General features: G+C 32.3%; 1 protein-coding gene across 9 annotated transcripts in view; it reads left to right on the top strand.

Annotated features, from left to right (window-relative positions):
- CFAP46 (cilia and flagella associated protein 46) overlaps positions 1 to 15,653 on the top strand; it is a 77,710-nt gene that overhangs the window by 42,415 nt on the left and 19,642 nt on the right. For 8 of the 9 annotated variants that reach the window (XM_084524969.1, XM_084524966.1, XM_084524967.1 and 5 more), the window contains 16 exons: positions 82 to 207; positions 441 to 494; positions 579 to 746; positions 1,087 to 1,235; positions 2,527 to 2,625; positions 2,866 to 2,995; positions 3,617 to 3,763; positions 5,584 to 5,784; positions 6,978 to 7,084; positions 7,916 to 8,098; positions 8,845 to 8,980; positions 9,883 to 10,071; positions 10,782 to 10,970; positions 11,659 to 11,793; positions 13,187 to 13,366; positions 14,261 to 14,428. In XM_084524969.1, coding sequence (XP_084381095.1) covers positions 82 to 207; positions 441 to 494; positions 579 to 746; positions 1,087 to 1,235; positions 2,527 to 2,625; positions 2,866 to 2,995; positions 3,617 to 3,763; positions 5,584 to 5,784; positions 6,978 to 7,084; positions 7,916 to 8,098; positions 8,845 to 8,980; positions 9,883 to 10,071; positions 10,782 to 10,970; positions 11,659 to 11,793; positions 13,187 to 13,366; positions 14,261 to 14,428 — 2,361 coding nt within the window. The remainder of the gene's footprint in view (positions 1 to 81; positions 208 to 440; positions 495 to 578; positions 747 to 1,086; positions 1,236 to 2,526; positions 2,626 to 2,865; positions 2,996 to 3,616; positions 3,764 to 5,583; positions 5,785 to 6,977; positions 7,085 to 7,915; positions 8,099 to 8,844; positions 8,981 to 9,882; positions 10,072 to 10,781; positions 10,971 to 11,658; positions 11,794 to 13,186; positions 13,367 to 14,260; positions 14,429 to 15,653) is intronic. The other variant, XM_084524968.1, reaches the window with a different exon arrangement.

Genomic DNA, 15,653 nt, shown 5'->3' with positions numbered 1-15,653 from the left:
GAATAATTATTACTACTAGAAATTTCCAGGAAAAACAAACAAACAAAAAAAAACCATCACTCTAATTATTTTCTCATCTAGGTATCATTGTCAGCATCAGGACATATTATAGGAGCATTATCAAAGTCTTCACAATTTACAGCTCCTCAGGATGCACAGCCAACAATTGCTCCTAAGAAAGAGAAGGACAAAAAGGAAGAGAAACAAGTAAGAACCCTGTTCCTATGAAATAAAATCAATAGTCTCTTCATAACAGATATTTCCCTGTGCTTGTCTGTTAAATAACTTAAGTGCTTTCCTACAAAAACTCTTGTATTTTGTGAAGAACTTTTCTCTGACTCTTATATTTTCACTTCTGATTGTATGGTCTCGGCAGGTCATAAATGTACAGATACTTTTCTTTTGTTTGCTGCATTGGTTACAATACTGCTTTTTTGCAGAACCCCCAGTCTAGAGGTCAAAAAAGAGACAAAACTTCAAAAGACACTAAACAAGTAAGTTTTTTATGTTAGCTAAAAATTTAATACCAAACAAAATATCAACTTGGGCCTCATGAATGGCTGTATTTTAAATTACAGGTTGAAGAATCTTTTGTGAAAGAGCAGCCTAAAAGGAAGGAGTCAGTTGATACCTTACCAATAAATGTGGAAGAATGGGCTCATTATGACTGTCCCAATGAAGTTAGAAATACTTTTAAACAGAAAACAAATAGTTATGGTATTAACTGGAATAATTTCACAAAACCTGTGAGTCTACTCCTCAAAATTCTAGAGCTCTTATTTAAGGCAAAAATTGAATAGTGGAGACCTATGTACCATTTTAGTTTTCTTGTATTTGTGATAAAGAGTATGTTCAGACAGCTATCAGAAATACTTTTGTGTCATTCCGTTCCTTAATATTTCAAAGTGTTAGTCTATCTCTGCATTTTGAAATGAACTTAACCTACAGAGTAAATTTGCTGTATTCGTGTGTATGTAGCTGCTTTTTCAGCTTGAAAGTTGGTTTATATTTTTTAGTAGCATTCAGAACTTAATATTTAATCAGTAATTTAAAATATATTTTCTACAAAATTATTTTTTTTTTCAGACATGCACTTTGCATTTTATAGACGTTTTAGCTCAAGAACTACAGCAAATATTTTGCCCCCACTTGATACTTCCCATCTTTCAGCTAGCTGAAGTTATTGCTAATGAAGTTGTGGAATGTAGAAGTCTGTCCGATCTCTATCACCTTCGGTTTGTATTCTCTATTTATTTTAAATAAAAGAGAAACAGAATGAAGTGGACTGTCCATCAGTGTTTCACTAAATAGTAAACAATGCTTTTTGTGATTTGTTTTATATTTGTAATTTTCTAAATTATTTTTTTTCATTCACTTCATTTCATTCATTCATTTCATTTTAATAGGGTGTTTTGATGAATTGTTTTGCTTGTGGCATTAAAGTCAGAAAATCAGTTACTAAATATCATCTCCTTGAGGAAAGATATACAAGATTTGGGATCTCAAGCCACTTTCATGTGAATAATTTTTGTAATGTCTTATTGTCACCTAACTGAAAGGAGTCCAAACAAAATTAAATTAAAATATTATGTTTTAAATATTCGAAAGGAAGGCTCCCATCTTGCATCAAAAATATATTACTTCAGAACCCAAATAGGTATCCCCAGTTAGCTCTGTCATTCTCTTTTCCAGAGTTGCTTTTGTGACCAAAATTCTTGATCGTTATGGATGTTAAGCCCTGATTTTTTTAAAACAAAAATATTTAATATGCATGCAGGGGTGACTTATTGCTGATCAGTTAAAACATTTTATCACACTTCAGAAGTGTACTGTATAATAATGGCTTAATAATTAAGTTATCAGCAATAATTAATACTAGCTTTATTCCCAATAGTTTCTGAAATGCCATAGAATCTATTTTTAAAATGCTAGAAACTGATTTGACATAATAGAGTTGACAAATGTAGAAACATCCATTTCTGTATACAAATGGACGTGTGCTCATCTGGATAATTGATTACCGAGTTACTGTCTCACAAGACTGAAGTGGTTTACTAATACGAAATTGATTTGCAATGAAGCTTCTTCAGATAAATTTTTTTCTTAATGCCTCAAGAGTTGTTTTTATTTCGTTATTTATTTATTTTATTCGTGACCTGTTTTTCATATATGATCTGATAGATATACACGAATAGGTGATTCTTTACTAATGTAGTGCAGCCGGTTAGCTCATATGCCTGTGGTTTTTGCATGTTGTAATAAGACCATATTAAAAATGCTATTTTCATACTTTTACCTCTTCAATAGGTAATTTCAAATATACCTATATTTTTTAAAAAAATGTTTGTTACTACCCATATTAGTTAAGACATATGAAAGCAAGGTTGAAAAATATGGAATATATGCTCTTCTTTTTAATGTGTTTATATGCTTTTAATGTGTTTATATGAAACAACTTTTGTAAGATTCTTGTTTCTTAAACATTTCTTCCTTTTTTTTTCTTTTCTTTTTCTTTTTTCCCCTTAGAATTGCCCTGATATGTTCTGACCTAAAACTTAGTCAGGCATCTTCATATCATGAGAAAGCTGCTGGAGAAGCATACATCAGTGAATTAGAACAAGTAATGTATGTATTTCTACATACATAGGCTTAATGTATATATGTACGTACGTATTTATTTCCCTACAGTTACTAAGTGTTGACAGGAAAAGAAAGGTATTTAAAAAATGATCTCTTAATACAAATTTATATAGGGGACTCTATATACAGAGTGAGTGTGTGGTAAAGCTGCCTAATACACTAATATTTCATTATGAAATACACCTAAAACATACGCGAATTAATTTTTTCTTTGTTACAATTTAGGTGTAGGCAAGAGATTGCACTGAAAAAGGAAAAAAAAATACATGCAGAGACAGAAGAAAGAAAAACATTCTTGGAGAGTGCTCAGCTGAATGGTAGTAAGGATGAAAATATCCTCGCTTCAGGGAAAAAGGTTTTATTTCTACTCCCATTTCCTTAATAAATTACTCTTTCCTTTTGATTTTAATGTACTTCCTACATTGTTTTAAAATAATTTTATACCTGAGAAGTAATTCAACACACACAAAAAGTTAATTAAAAGTGCATACTACTTAAATTCTGCTGGCAGTCATCGGCTGAATGTGAGCTGGGTTTGTCTGGCATATTATCCATATTGTGTAACAAGAATTGAATCAGTATTCATACAAAGAAAAGCCACTTTTCTACAAATGGAATTTGGGACTAAACAAATCAATGAAAATGGCTGAGAGCAAAAGCAAGTTGCTAGTTACTAAAGTTACTAGTAAGAGTCAATTACTTCCTTACAGTAGCAGATCTGAAGTAGTTAATCAGTCCTAAAATTAATTGTAATAGTATAAATTTATGAGTTAACTACCTTTTGCATATTACAAATGTCCAAAACTCACAGTAAACCTGTTTGTCTTATAAAACAACTTCAAAATTTTGAGAAAATACAAAATAGAGCTGGACTGTGAGATATATCAGGGACTGGATATAATAGTTAATAACAGTTTGTATTTCATATAGCTTAGTTTTAAAATTTATAACAGTCTAATATTTTATTATTTTTCAGATTTTTGAGTTAAATGCAATAACAGGCAAAGGACTGAGTGCACTTTCTTTCCCCTACTTATGGATAGAAAAAGCTGAAGTGCTAATTCAGCTAGGTTTGTATCAGCCAGCAAGACTACTGCTTTCAGAGGCCCATGCTGCAACTCAGGTACATCAGAAATAAAACAGAAAAACAAAAATTAATATAACATATAGGAAAAATGTTAATTTTGATGTAGTCATTTCTCATAATAATAATCAAATAGAAAAACAAGTAACTGCTGGGATATATTTTTTAAAGCAGAAATAAAAATACTGTTAAACTGAGAATGCATTGTTATTCATTAAAGTAAGGGAAACTAACCAGAACATTCATAGTGCTATTAAAGAAAACTGACCAAGCAAAAACCAATTGAAGTTGAAAATATAAATAGATTTAAATATATGAAACTTAAGTCCAACTTTCTGATTATTGAAGATTATTTCAACTTGTGAAATAGTGCTAGCATCTCTCCCTGCTTTGCAGTGACCCTTGGAACATCTAGTTATGTTCAAACTTTCTTTGTGTAGGTAGTTTACGTATGTTCAAGATTTGTTAATAAGAGAGATACGGCATTTATCTCCATCCGCTCACCATTTAATCTAATTACATCACTTAGTATTTTATTGTGATTTTAGTGCTACATTTTTATAAACACGTTTTATAACATGTTTTATTAAATGTTATTATGTTTAGTGATAGCCAGTTATGCAGAAATTATGACTTAGAACTCTGGCAGATCTGATTTAAAGTGTCCCTGTGTTCCACCAAACTAAGCCGTTTAATCTCTTTAATGTGAAGTTTTTATATTAAAAATATTCTTCCTACAACTTGTATTCTGTACTACAGCTCTCTTCCTGCTTATGCAGGTTACAGTCGCATAATTATTGTAATTGCTTTAATTAAAAAAAATATAATTATATAAATATACTGTTATTCCACTAACTAATTTTGCTGATGTAAGTAAAAACTGTTGAAGTATGTTAAGCATGAATAAAGCTAAAATTTTAATAATGTAAATATAACTTTAATATTTTAACATTTCAATTTAATACTTATGACTAATTACATATTATATACATTATACATATTATATATGATATATCCTATACACATTGTATTATATAATATTTATTATTAATATTTTTATATTTAAAAGGTTAATATTTTAAATATATAATGTGATTTCAATGATTTATATGATTTTAATATATGGAATCATATATTAACAAATAATATATTTATTTTATTGAAGCATCAATTTAGTATTGTACATTGAGAAAAGTTCAGATGACATCAGGGAGGACAACGTATTTTAATGATACATTTTTTTTCTATAGCATTTTTTATGCTATATGTCTGCATGCCAGTATACTATCTTTAGTATGCTGTATGTTAGTATCATGTATACTACTAGTATATACTTTTTAAGTAGCATAAAATAGTGTTGTAAATTTCCTGGAGCTCTAGTATCTAGATCCCAGTTTGCTAAAAAAAAATTAATTCCTTCATCATATACAGACAAATGACAGCAGGTGTATGCATATATGGCACTAGGGGACATGTTTAAGTGGTGGGACTTGGTAGGTAAGGTTGATGGTTGAACTTGATGATCTTGAAGGCCTTTTCCAACCTAGATGATTCTATGGTGTCAAATAATAGAAGAAAAACTGCTTATTTGACTTCTGTGGGGTAGAAGGTGTGGGAACAAAGAAATACAAACTATATTTGAAGATTTGAAGTTTTTGGTTCATAGTAGACACTTTGTGCTTTTGAAAAAGGACAAGTAATATAAAAAGTAACTAACAAATTCTACAAGTAAATGAAGAAATACTATTCAATTCTTATTTCTGACCCTATTCATAAGTTTTATCTAAAATCTGAATATAAATAAATATGAATAGTGGTAGTGGTTCTTTCATATACAGGTAATGTATCTTTTTTCCTAGGAATTGAGGACTCCATATGATGCGTCAAGGTGCTTGTATTTATTGGCTGTTTTGGCTAACCTGGAAAAAAAACACAGACAAGCTAAAGCACTTCTTGAGAAAGCGCAGCTTCTAGGAGGAAACGAACAGTTTTGGTACAACAGCACTGTTAGTCTAATAGAGGCAATTCTAGAGGAAGAGGGGGAAGAAAAATGGAGATCGGTATGGAAATATTGTTTACTTTTCTGCAGCTGTACCTCACTTTCAATGAAGAGAAATTTTATGCCCTTGGCATTTCAGTACAAAATTAGGTGTTAAATGCAGTTAATGTTGTTTGCTTGGCTGTGCATTCAACAAACATTAATTACGAATTCCAAACAGATGCATGCTAGTAGGAATGAGACTGTCCCCACAGAAGTATAATTTTTTTTTAATGTTAGGTTGTATATGCATCTATTGAAATAAGAACAACAGTACTCTAGTATGTGTAACTAAATGTCAGGGATGCAATTCTCTTGGATAAGATCCTTTGTAAATCGTAAACAGTTGACATGTGTTTGTTTTACATATTTAATAAAGATTCTAACTTTTAGTATTGTTTCCCAGTATGTAGTTACATTTCAAATACTGATTTTTAGAGCCTGAAAAATACTACTGTAATACATATATTTATTAAAAACATTTTCTTATTTTACCCTTAACATTAAAATACCCATTTACTGTTCAGCCCTTAACTTCCATGAGCTTCAGCACAGATATAGTTCTGTTGTGTCCGTGATGCTCTGTCCTTTATTGATATTACATGCAAGTCTTTCCTGTACAGAGAGATTTTTTTGGCTTTGGGTGACTTCACATTTTGTCTTGGAAAGACAAAATACCTAGTTAGCAGTGAGGGCAGGTGTTTACTGTGGGTTTACCAGTATGGCTGTTAATGTAGTATACGTTGTTTTTGTTTTTGTTTTTTTTTTTTTTTGTCTACATGGCTAACGAACATGACTGTAGTAACTAAAACCTTTAATAAGGACAAATCTATATATGAGGTTTTGAGCATCATCAAAGGGGCATTCTCACTTACCAGCTAGGGACTTCAAGATGAGTCTGGCTCCATCTTCTGTGCATGGTGTGCTTAGAGAAAAGAGGGCAGCAGTAGTATGCACCTCTTAACTTTGTCTTCAGGCCAAACTCTTTTATCCTTTCCTTGTGTGTATGTGCTTCAATCTTTTAATCATAGCGAAATACCTAAATACAATCACAACGTATACTTTCTAGAATTGCATACAGTGGCCAAAAATCAGCCGTCTCTGGGAATATTAGGGAAAGATATTTAACATTTTCTATACAAAATATAAGCTTTCTAAATTAATGTTTAATATTAACAGCAAACATTTAAAGTGAAATTCTGATGTTACCTGCAGGCTTGTAAGATACTGGAACACACTGTATATGTACTTAGATCTACCTTACTGAAGAGACCTAACAGAGAATCTGAGTTGGGTTTTATAATTGCATCCCTTGAAGCCAGGTAATTGTCTTTTTATTAACATATATCCAGCCTCCACTATGCTCCACTATATACCTCCAGCTGCAGGTAAATACTAGTTTTGTCACTCACCTTCATTTTAGTATAGTGCATTTGGAAGATTCTCAAATATTTTTCTTCCAAGTAATTCTGCTTATTCTGTTTGTTTGTTTGTTTGTTTAAATTTCCTTTCCAATTTCTTTATTCTTGTACAGAGTCCTATTACCTGGTAAGTTAGTAAGCTAGTTCAGATACCACAATGTTTTAGGCATAGTTTGAGGTGTAGGCTACCCAAAGGACTGAGATACATTTGCCCGTGCAGAGGTTACTGTTGCAGATATTTCCACAACATTCAGATATTTCCACAACACTCATAAACCGCAGTATTGACCTACTTTTTTCTTCACCATTATCCAAGAAGTCTTTTTATGGTGAAACTAAACAATAACTTTTGTGATATTGAAATCCAAGTACAGATTGCTTAAAATGTGTAGGTGAAAAGAGAGAAAGACGTAACATCTACATTTCCTTTTCTTTCCAGAAATGCTAAACTTCTGGATTAGAAAGGGAAGACTAATAGTTTCCTCATTTCAGCTATGCTGAGAAAACTGACTAGGCCTAGGTAGTTTGAAAAATTAGATACATGGAACAACTGACACCTCTGTTCTAATCTGAAATTATGATATTTTTCAGGACCTACTATCATTTGTAGAATATTAATTTAAAGAATTCAGAGGCTTCTTATATGTTTATTATAATTTAAAGGAAGACAGAGAGAAATACATACAGCCTGTGCTTTCTGACTGCCATCCTGTACATAATTTTTATCCCTAGGAAAGCACTTATTGAGATACATTTTGCTCAAAATTGTATGACTATTAATACTGAGCCTTGTCAGTCGCCACATATGCTACAGGGATCTTACAATAAATTAATTCAGATTGAGGAAGACTTCCTTAATTATGGGCATAAAAACTGCAGTGCTGAGATTTTGCTGGAACGTGCAAATATTCACAGGTAAGATTATACCTACGCTGAAAAATTGTATTTAAGTTTAACTAATCTAGAAAGTGTATTATTTACACTATTGTAGTCTAAGATAGAAAAGAGCAGATAATATTTATAGCTTTTATATCTGGATATTAGGTGTATATTTGTATTCCAAATGTGTTCTATATTCAGAAACTACTTCAGAATCAAAAATCTTTTCCACTGAAGGCAGAGTTAACTTTACCTAGTCTACTGTTTTTTGTACTGTCTTTGAGCAAAACAAAGTATCAAGGTCTCTAAGACAGTTTTTTGTCTTTCCATTTGTAAAGGCATTTGGGCAACCATGCCAATCATTCTCAAGTATCTATAGGCTTTTACAATTATTGCTGTTGAAATGTTTTACTAGAAATTCTGGTGCAAAACACAGTATGCCTTCACTCTAAGCTGTTTCCAGAATATACAGTATATATTATAATGACTGAGATATGTATTATAACTAGCTGTTCTGGAATTTTGTTCTTGGTGAATAGATACACTGGAGTATTATCTGCTGTTATTTTATTTATTAAAATCTCTTTACGTTGCAGTAGTACAGTTCCAGGAATAACCCCTCGAAAAAAATAATGTGTGAACATTTACTTTTACTATTTGAATATATAAAAAACAAACACACAAAAGTGTGTTTTATCTATCATGTATGTTCAATATTGTTGATACTGTAAAAATAAATACTTTTTTACATTATTTTTTTGGTTCTATGTTTTTTTTTTCAGGATGATTGCCAAGCAGGAAGGAAATGAAGAAGAAAAACATAGTCACTGTCTAGATGCTTATAACTTAGCTCAGATGGCAGTATCCAAAGCAGAAGAAGTGTTTCATAATGTTTGCAGCTTAATTACAGTTAATGAGGTATGGATGGATGGATGGATATATATATATATATATGTGTGTGTGTGTGTTTATTACTTAAGAAGATAAATCTAATTTAGTTCTACTATTTGTTTGCTTTTGGATGATTTGTGGAAGCCCCAGATGAGATTATCTGCTGGGCGTTGTATGAACACAGAAGGGAACATTCTGATGCCCAAAGCATTTACAGTTTAAGAGAGGAAGAAGAAAGAAATTAGAAGATTTATTTTGTCAATTGTCTATAATTCTAAAATTTATCTAAAAGCTACAAAAGGAAAAAATCTAAACTTGGAGATATTTTGATGAAATTATAAATTATCCTCTAAAGACCTGACAGGTTTAAACTACTCACAATAAAATGTATTCCTGAGGAGAAAAATATTTACATTGACTGTTATGTAAATAAAGAAAACTTGTCTTTAAAATACTGTATTTTGGGTAATGACAGCCTGCAGTCTACTTTGCTTAGTGTGTACTGTTATTATACTCTAGCATCTAGCTTTTTTTCTGCTTTGCCTTTTTTAAAGTATTCTTGTGTTGCTTCTAAAGACTGTTACCAAAATGAGCAATTATAAAATTCTGTTTTTATGTACACATTTCTAATGCCTTTATAATTAGATATTTGTACTGGGTACATAAAACATGACAAGCAGAAATCCAGCCACTCTTGTTCTAAGCAGCTACTTTCATTGCCTTGTATTGTATTTAAGATTTATCTTTGAAAATTAAATTACTCTTAAATTATGTTAAGTTACATAGCCATATCTATGATCTATTGAGGCAATAATGTTAAAACTTTTGCTTCTTTAGTTAAAAGAAATAGAACATTCTAACTTCTTAGCAGCTAACTTTGCAAACATATTTGGAAGTAAAACTGTACTTTCCTTTCTTCTGTATTTCAGAATACAAATACTAGCATACCATTAATGAGGCAACTAGGTAACAGGAAGCTAAACCTTGTGGAAATTCTTCTGGATATTTTTCAAGTTGTTACTACTGAGAAAAAGCTTAAAAAAGTGGGAAAAACATCATTCCATAGAATTGCAGAATCATTCTGTGGAGAAACTACTAAAGATAATGCAACAGAACAGGTAACACAACATATTATTCTTGTGATTTGCATATAAAGGTATAACAAACTTTACCGGGGCTGTTTTCTGTAGTAGAACTTCCACTACTGAGGAAGGGGCTTCTCAGGCCATTCATATAGTTTTGCAGCAAAGAAAGTTCTAGTGGTTTTTTTTGGTGCATTTGTTGTTGTTGTTATTATTTGTTCATATTTTTAAGAAAAATTCTGTTTCTTAAATGTGAAGACTTAAAAACAACTAATTGTTACAGGGAAATTACTTGAGGCTTCATAATTGGGCTTTTTAAAAATACGGTCTTTTTTAAATGGTTTTAAGCAGAACTGCTTAACTGAGCTGATGATTTAGAAAACAAGACGTGCTCCACTGGAACAGAGCAATATTTCTTGCCCATTATTCTACCTCTGACAACAACAGTAGGAAATGCTACTACAATAAATGTAGCAGCCCCAGCACTCTCTCTGGTATCCCCTTTACCCCTTACTCTTTCTCAGATTTGTTTGTCATTTGCTTATATACGTTAGTGTACTTTTTTTTTTTAATCAATTGGTAATGAATTTGTGTATCTGTTAGATGCAGCTATTTTGTTGTTAAAATTGATTGGATTTAACAAATGTTCTTGTGTGTACACACATGTATATATATATATTTTAAAAGTATGTTTCTGTATGTGTGGGTATACATGAGCAAATAAACATGACTACATATTTTACCAGGATTGGAAGCATATGGAGTACACTATAGGTCATATTACACTGGCTCAGTTAGCAAACATACAGAATCTTTGTAAAGGCTGCCCTGACATCAAATCCAAATGCCTGTACCTCACTGGAAAATGTCTTCATTTACTTGCCATTAACATAGATCCTGTACATTCAGAAATCTACTGGAAGCCAAACATTATGGTATGCATTCTTCTCTACATAGAAATTAGTTTTTGTGTGTAAAGTTTGTCTACCACAGTATTTTCTTCTAAATGCACTTGTATAGGAATACTCTTTATTCTGGATTTTACATACTGCATACAAGCCATAAGAAAAATGTTTGCTGAACCAAGGAATTTCAGAAAAAAATGCTTCTGTCAACATGCCATTGTTATGTAGATTACTTTTTTACTTACTCCTGATATATGATAATTCCAAAATTTTCAGGAGAGATTAAAAAATTCTTGAAGGGCTTAAAGGGCTTGTTAGGTTTGTCTTTGTAACCATGGAAGAAGAGTAAGGACTTGTATTTGAAATGCTCAGGTTTATAACTTCCTTTTGTGTTGCAGTAAGAACGCCATGTAAGAAAATGAATGTTGATTGAGTCAATCAATTTTAGTGATGGATTGAAGTGTTCATAAGAAATAAACGGAGGAAGAAAGACCAGAAAATCAAAAATCTAATATTGTCATCATAACATATTAAGAAATTTTGATGCCTGATAGTATTGCTAAATCACCATCGAGGAATTCATGTAGTGATATGATATCTTTTAACATGGGTTTCATTTCCACCTGAATATTCACAAAAGAAATGAAGCCACCTGTACCTGATGTAATGATGTAATGTTTAACTTTTTTTTTTTTTTTTTTCCTGCTGTGATGAGTAGGAAGAAGCTAAATTGGACATCACTAAACCTTTCCTGATTTCAGGAGAATGCAATGAACAGGAAGTGACAGACATCAGTTTACTGTCTAATAAGTGTCGGTTTGATAAGTATAGGAGGAAAGTACAGGAATTAAAGGTATTTGGGCATGTTTTAGTAGTTTAAAAAAATAATTTTCTTACCTTATCAGTTCTGTTTGAAATGGTAATGAAAATGTTTGTAACATAAATTTGATCTTAAAAATTAGAATCTCCAAAATGCCCAGAAAATCCCGTCTTTCTACCTCTCTTGTGTCTCTGTCCTGCATCTCAATACATGCTGTGGGAGCTTCTGTGGGAGCCTCATCTTGAGTACTGGATGCAGTTCTGGGCACCACGGTACAAAAAAGACATGAAACTGTTGGAGAGTGTCCAGAGGAGGGCTACAAAGATGGCGAAGACGTGTGAGGAGTGACTGAGGTCACTTGGCCTGTTCAGCCTGGAAAAGAGGAGGCTGAGGGGAGAGCTCATTGCAGTCTACAACTTCCTCACAAGAGGGAGTGGAGAGCAAGGCGTCAATCTATTCTCCTTAGTCACCAGCGATAGGACCCACGGGAATGGTGTTAATCTAAAGGCAGGGGAGATTTAGGCTAGACATCAGGAAGAGGTTCTTCACTGAGAGGGTGGTTGCACACTGGAACAGGCTCCCCAGGGAAGCAGTCACTGCACCAAGTCTGTTGGAGTGTAAGAAGCATTTGGACTGTGCACTTAGTCACATGGTCTAAAATTTTGGGTAGACCTGTGTGGTGCCAGGATTTGGACTCGATGATCCTTATGAGTCCCTTCCAACTTGGGAGATTCTATGATTCTATGATTCTGATTGAGCTCCCAGGTAGAAGTAATTTCCCCTTTAAAGATTTTCATTGATCCAGCATGTAGCAGCTTTTTACTGCACAGACATGCCTTTTTAAAGGAATGTAACATTTTGCAGATTGGCAACAAGTAGATAACTTCTGTCATAAAACATCTGTAAAATTCTTACAACATTTAAGCTGTATGCTGATCTGATCTGTGTTAACTACTGCAACTCAAAGCACACTAGAAGGAGGAGATATACAGTTTATATTGTTAATTGATAACTTGATGTAATAACTAAATTAAGAAAATTGTGGTTTTATTTGTATTAAATATAATTTACTGTAAATGGAAACAACTGTTTTGAAAATTGACTGAAAATTCCTTTGTTCTGAGCAGCTCCTATTCTCTGGAATTTAAGTATAGTTTTGCTAAAATGTACTACATGTTTTATATTAAGGAAGGTATTTTCTTAAAACATTTATGTTTTAATACTGTATAACAAATGTGGCATCTGCTGAATAATTAATCTATTTTGCATATTTTGAACATAATAAATGTCTAAAAAAGGAGAAAAACATTATTGACCATGAAAAATAATATTTATTTTTCTAACACAAAAATAATCTGTATACGTTTAATGAATATTTAATATTAAGGCATATTTTAATATAAACCTTTCTATTTTTATCATCTAGAAGGAACTTAGGTTGGCTCAGAAATACCTTTCTCAGTGCAGTGAAGCTTTACTACAGTGTATGGGTATTGCATTCAGCTATAATATTACCAATGTACTTGGTCCTGCTAGTTTGGAAATGGTTGAATGCTTTGGACAATTTGATCCAGTTTCGACTAGCCAGTTTTTAGCCCTTCATCAGGTAATGCAGCTAATGTATTATTCATTTTTCCAGGTTGTGTTGAGTTACATAAGCAAGAATGTTTGTTTATAGACATTGCCTGATCATTCATCGTACAGATCCTGCCTGATAATTGATCGTACAGATACATATAGGCACTAATTGGTAATATGGGTAACTAAATATACAGTATGTTAACTGAGGTCAAAATGTTTGTTCCATGGCTTTTTGACAATTCCAGTATCTGTTGTGCTTAACATGAAGTTTTCATTGTTGATTGCATACATGCAAATATTTTATTATCAATAATTTATTATATTGTGATTAGGTAAGATAAGACATTACCACAAAACATTTTAATCCTTCCCTGACAAATAATTTTTAAAATGTTTCTGTGCATTTATTCATTCATTATTTTCAGGTAGATAGGAAAGGTTTATGTTCAATTTGTCAAATCAGCACCTACTTAGCATGATTCCGTAGGTGAGTCAAGGGTATATGAATCGCTAGTGTGACTATTGTGACTATGGGCCTTCACCACAAAGAAGATAAGGAATGGCTGTAAGTCTCATATTCCCTACATCAGGAACAAATAATACATACTTCCTACACCGTCATCTCCACTGCAGAAATAGAGAAATGCACCTTATACTAATTTTCTTCCTCCCACATCAAGGCAACCACAGGAAATTATTGCAGACATTAAGCATATGTCGCTGTGTCAACACTTAGATTTCCAAATAGCTCCATCAGTGAGTGGAATGCACTGAGTAGGTCTTTCAATAAATCAGATTTTTAAGTGAGAGACTGTTTCTTTAACATACATATATATCCATGTTATAATGAACATATAATATATATATGTATTTATATGATTTTGGGGAGAGAAACTAAGAAGCTCTAAACGTTTTACAGAGCTGTTCAGCATCTATGATGATGAAACGTATCCTTCTAACAGCTAATTCTGACACCAGCAGCTCTCAGCTGGCAGCATTACTGCATCTTCAAAAAAAATTGAAACAAAACAGGAACACAAGTGATCTTCTGAAAAATGTGGAACAGCAACTGACTGCTACTTCAATGGTAACTTTTTGATATGCGTTACTTATGAGGTGTTTATATGTATGTTATACAAACACACATATAGACATATACATACATATCTGTTTCCTTTGAACTCTGTTGAACATTTTTATTTTCTTAATTTCAGGTATGGGTTGACTTGGTCATGACTGAAACTCACAATTTGTTAGTATGGTCCGTATTGCTGTGTGGTTTTGTTTATGCTAGGTTATCTGTTTGGCATGAGCTATGTAATTTAAATTAGAATTGAGATACAAAGATGAAATCCAAATTTGTCCTGTAGTTACAATTTGGTGTATCTGGTTGTCAGAGCTGTGCTCTCTGAATTCAGTACACTTAAATCCTTAGTTCCATGTGAGTCTCATCCAATCCAGCTGACGATGCTGTTGTAAAGGACCCTGGCAGCAGAGACTCTAGTCACCATCTAGACAGCAACCAGTCGTGCTGTTTGAGATACTTAAGCCCCCACACAAGTGCTACCCTATGACAAGGTTCATTTACATATATATACGTATATATATAATTGATCTTTTTATTAAAATCTCTGTTGGTTAGCCTCTAGACATCATCTAAACTATGATATTTAAAAAAAAACAAACAACCAGTTAAAAAATATTTCATGTAATTCATAGTTCTGGAGCAGATGATAGATAAACTTTTCTGGGACAGAAGTAATCTGTCATTTGTTCTAAACCATCTGAGAAATATGTGTTCTTCAAACATCTGACATCTAAAAGTGGATACCAAAACTAAAATTTGAAGACCCTCAGTTAGAAAAGAATAAAAATTAAATGAAATTTAAAACTGCCAGAAAGTTAGGTACAAAGATTTAACTGTAACTGGCAGGAATTAAACATTTAAAAAAGGTGGCAAGCAGAAGTACAGTACAGAATAAACAAAATAAGTATTTGTAGGCCATTATTTTGGATCTTCTCTCTATGTGCTGTATTATCTTATTTAGCACAAGGAATAGGACAATATTTTGTTCTGAAGACACCTTTGGGGTTGCTTCAATCTGAAGAACACATACATGCACATGCTTAAATGTAACAGAGTCAAAGACATTTATGGGGCTTTCTGTATTAGAACAAATATTTCATCTGGTGACTGACTGTTGAGTCACTTGGGTTTTCTTCCCTGTGTTCTCTTGAAAACAGTTCTATATTTGTTAGCAATAATTGCAAAATTTTATATAGTTTCTTTTGGTGAAGTGTCTGTTTTTAAC

This window comes from Aythya ferina (genome assembly GCF_964211825.1).
Source record: "Aythya ferina genome assembly, chromosome: 7".
Lineage (NCBI taxonomy): Eukaryota > Metazoa > Chordata > Aves > Anseriformes > Anatidae > Aythya > Aythya ferina.
This window is presented reverse-complemented; position numbering and strand designations above follow the sequence as displayed.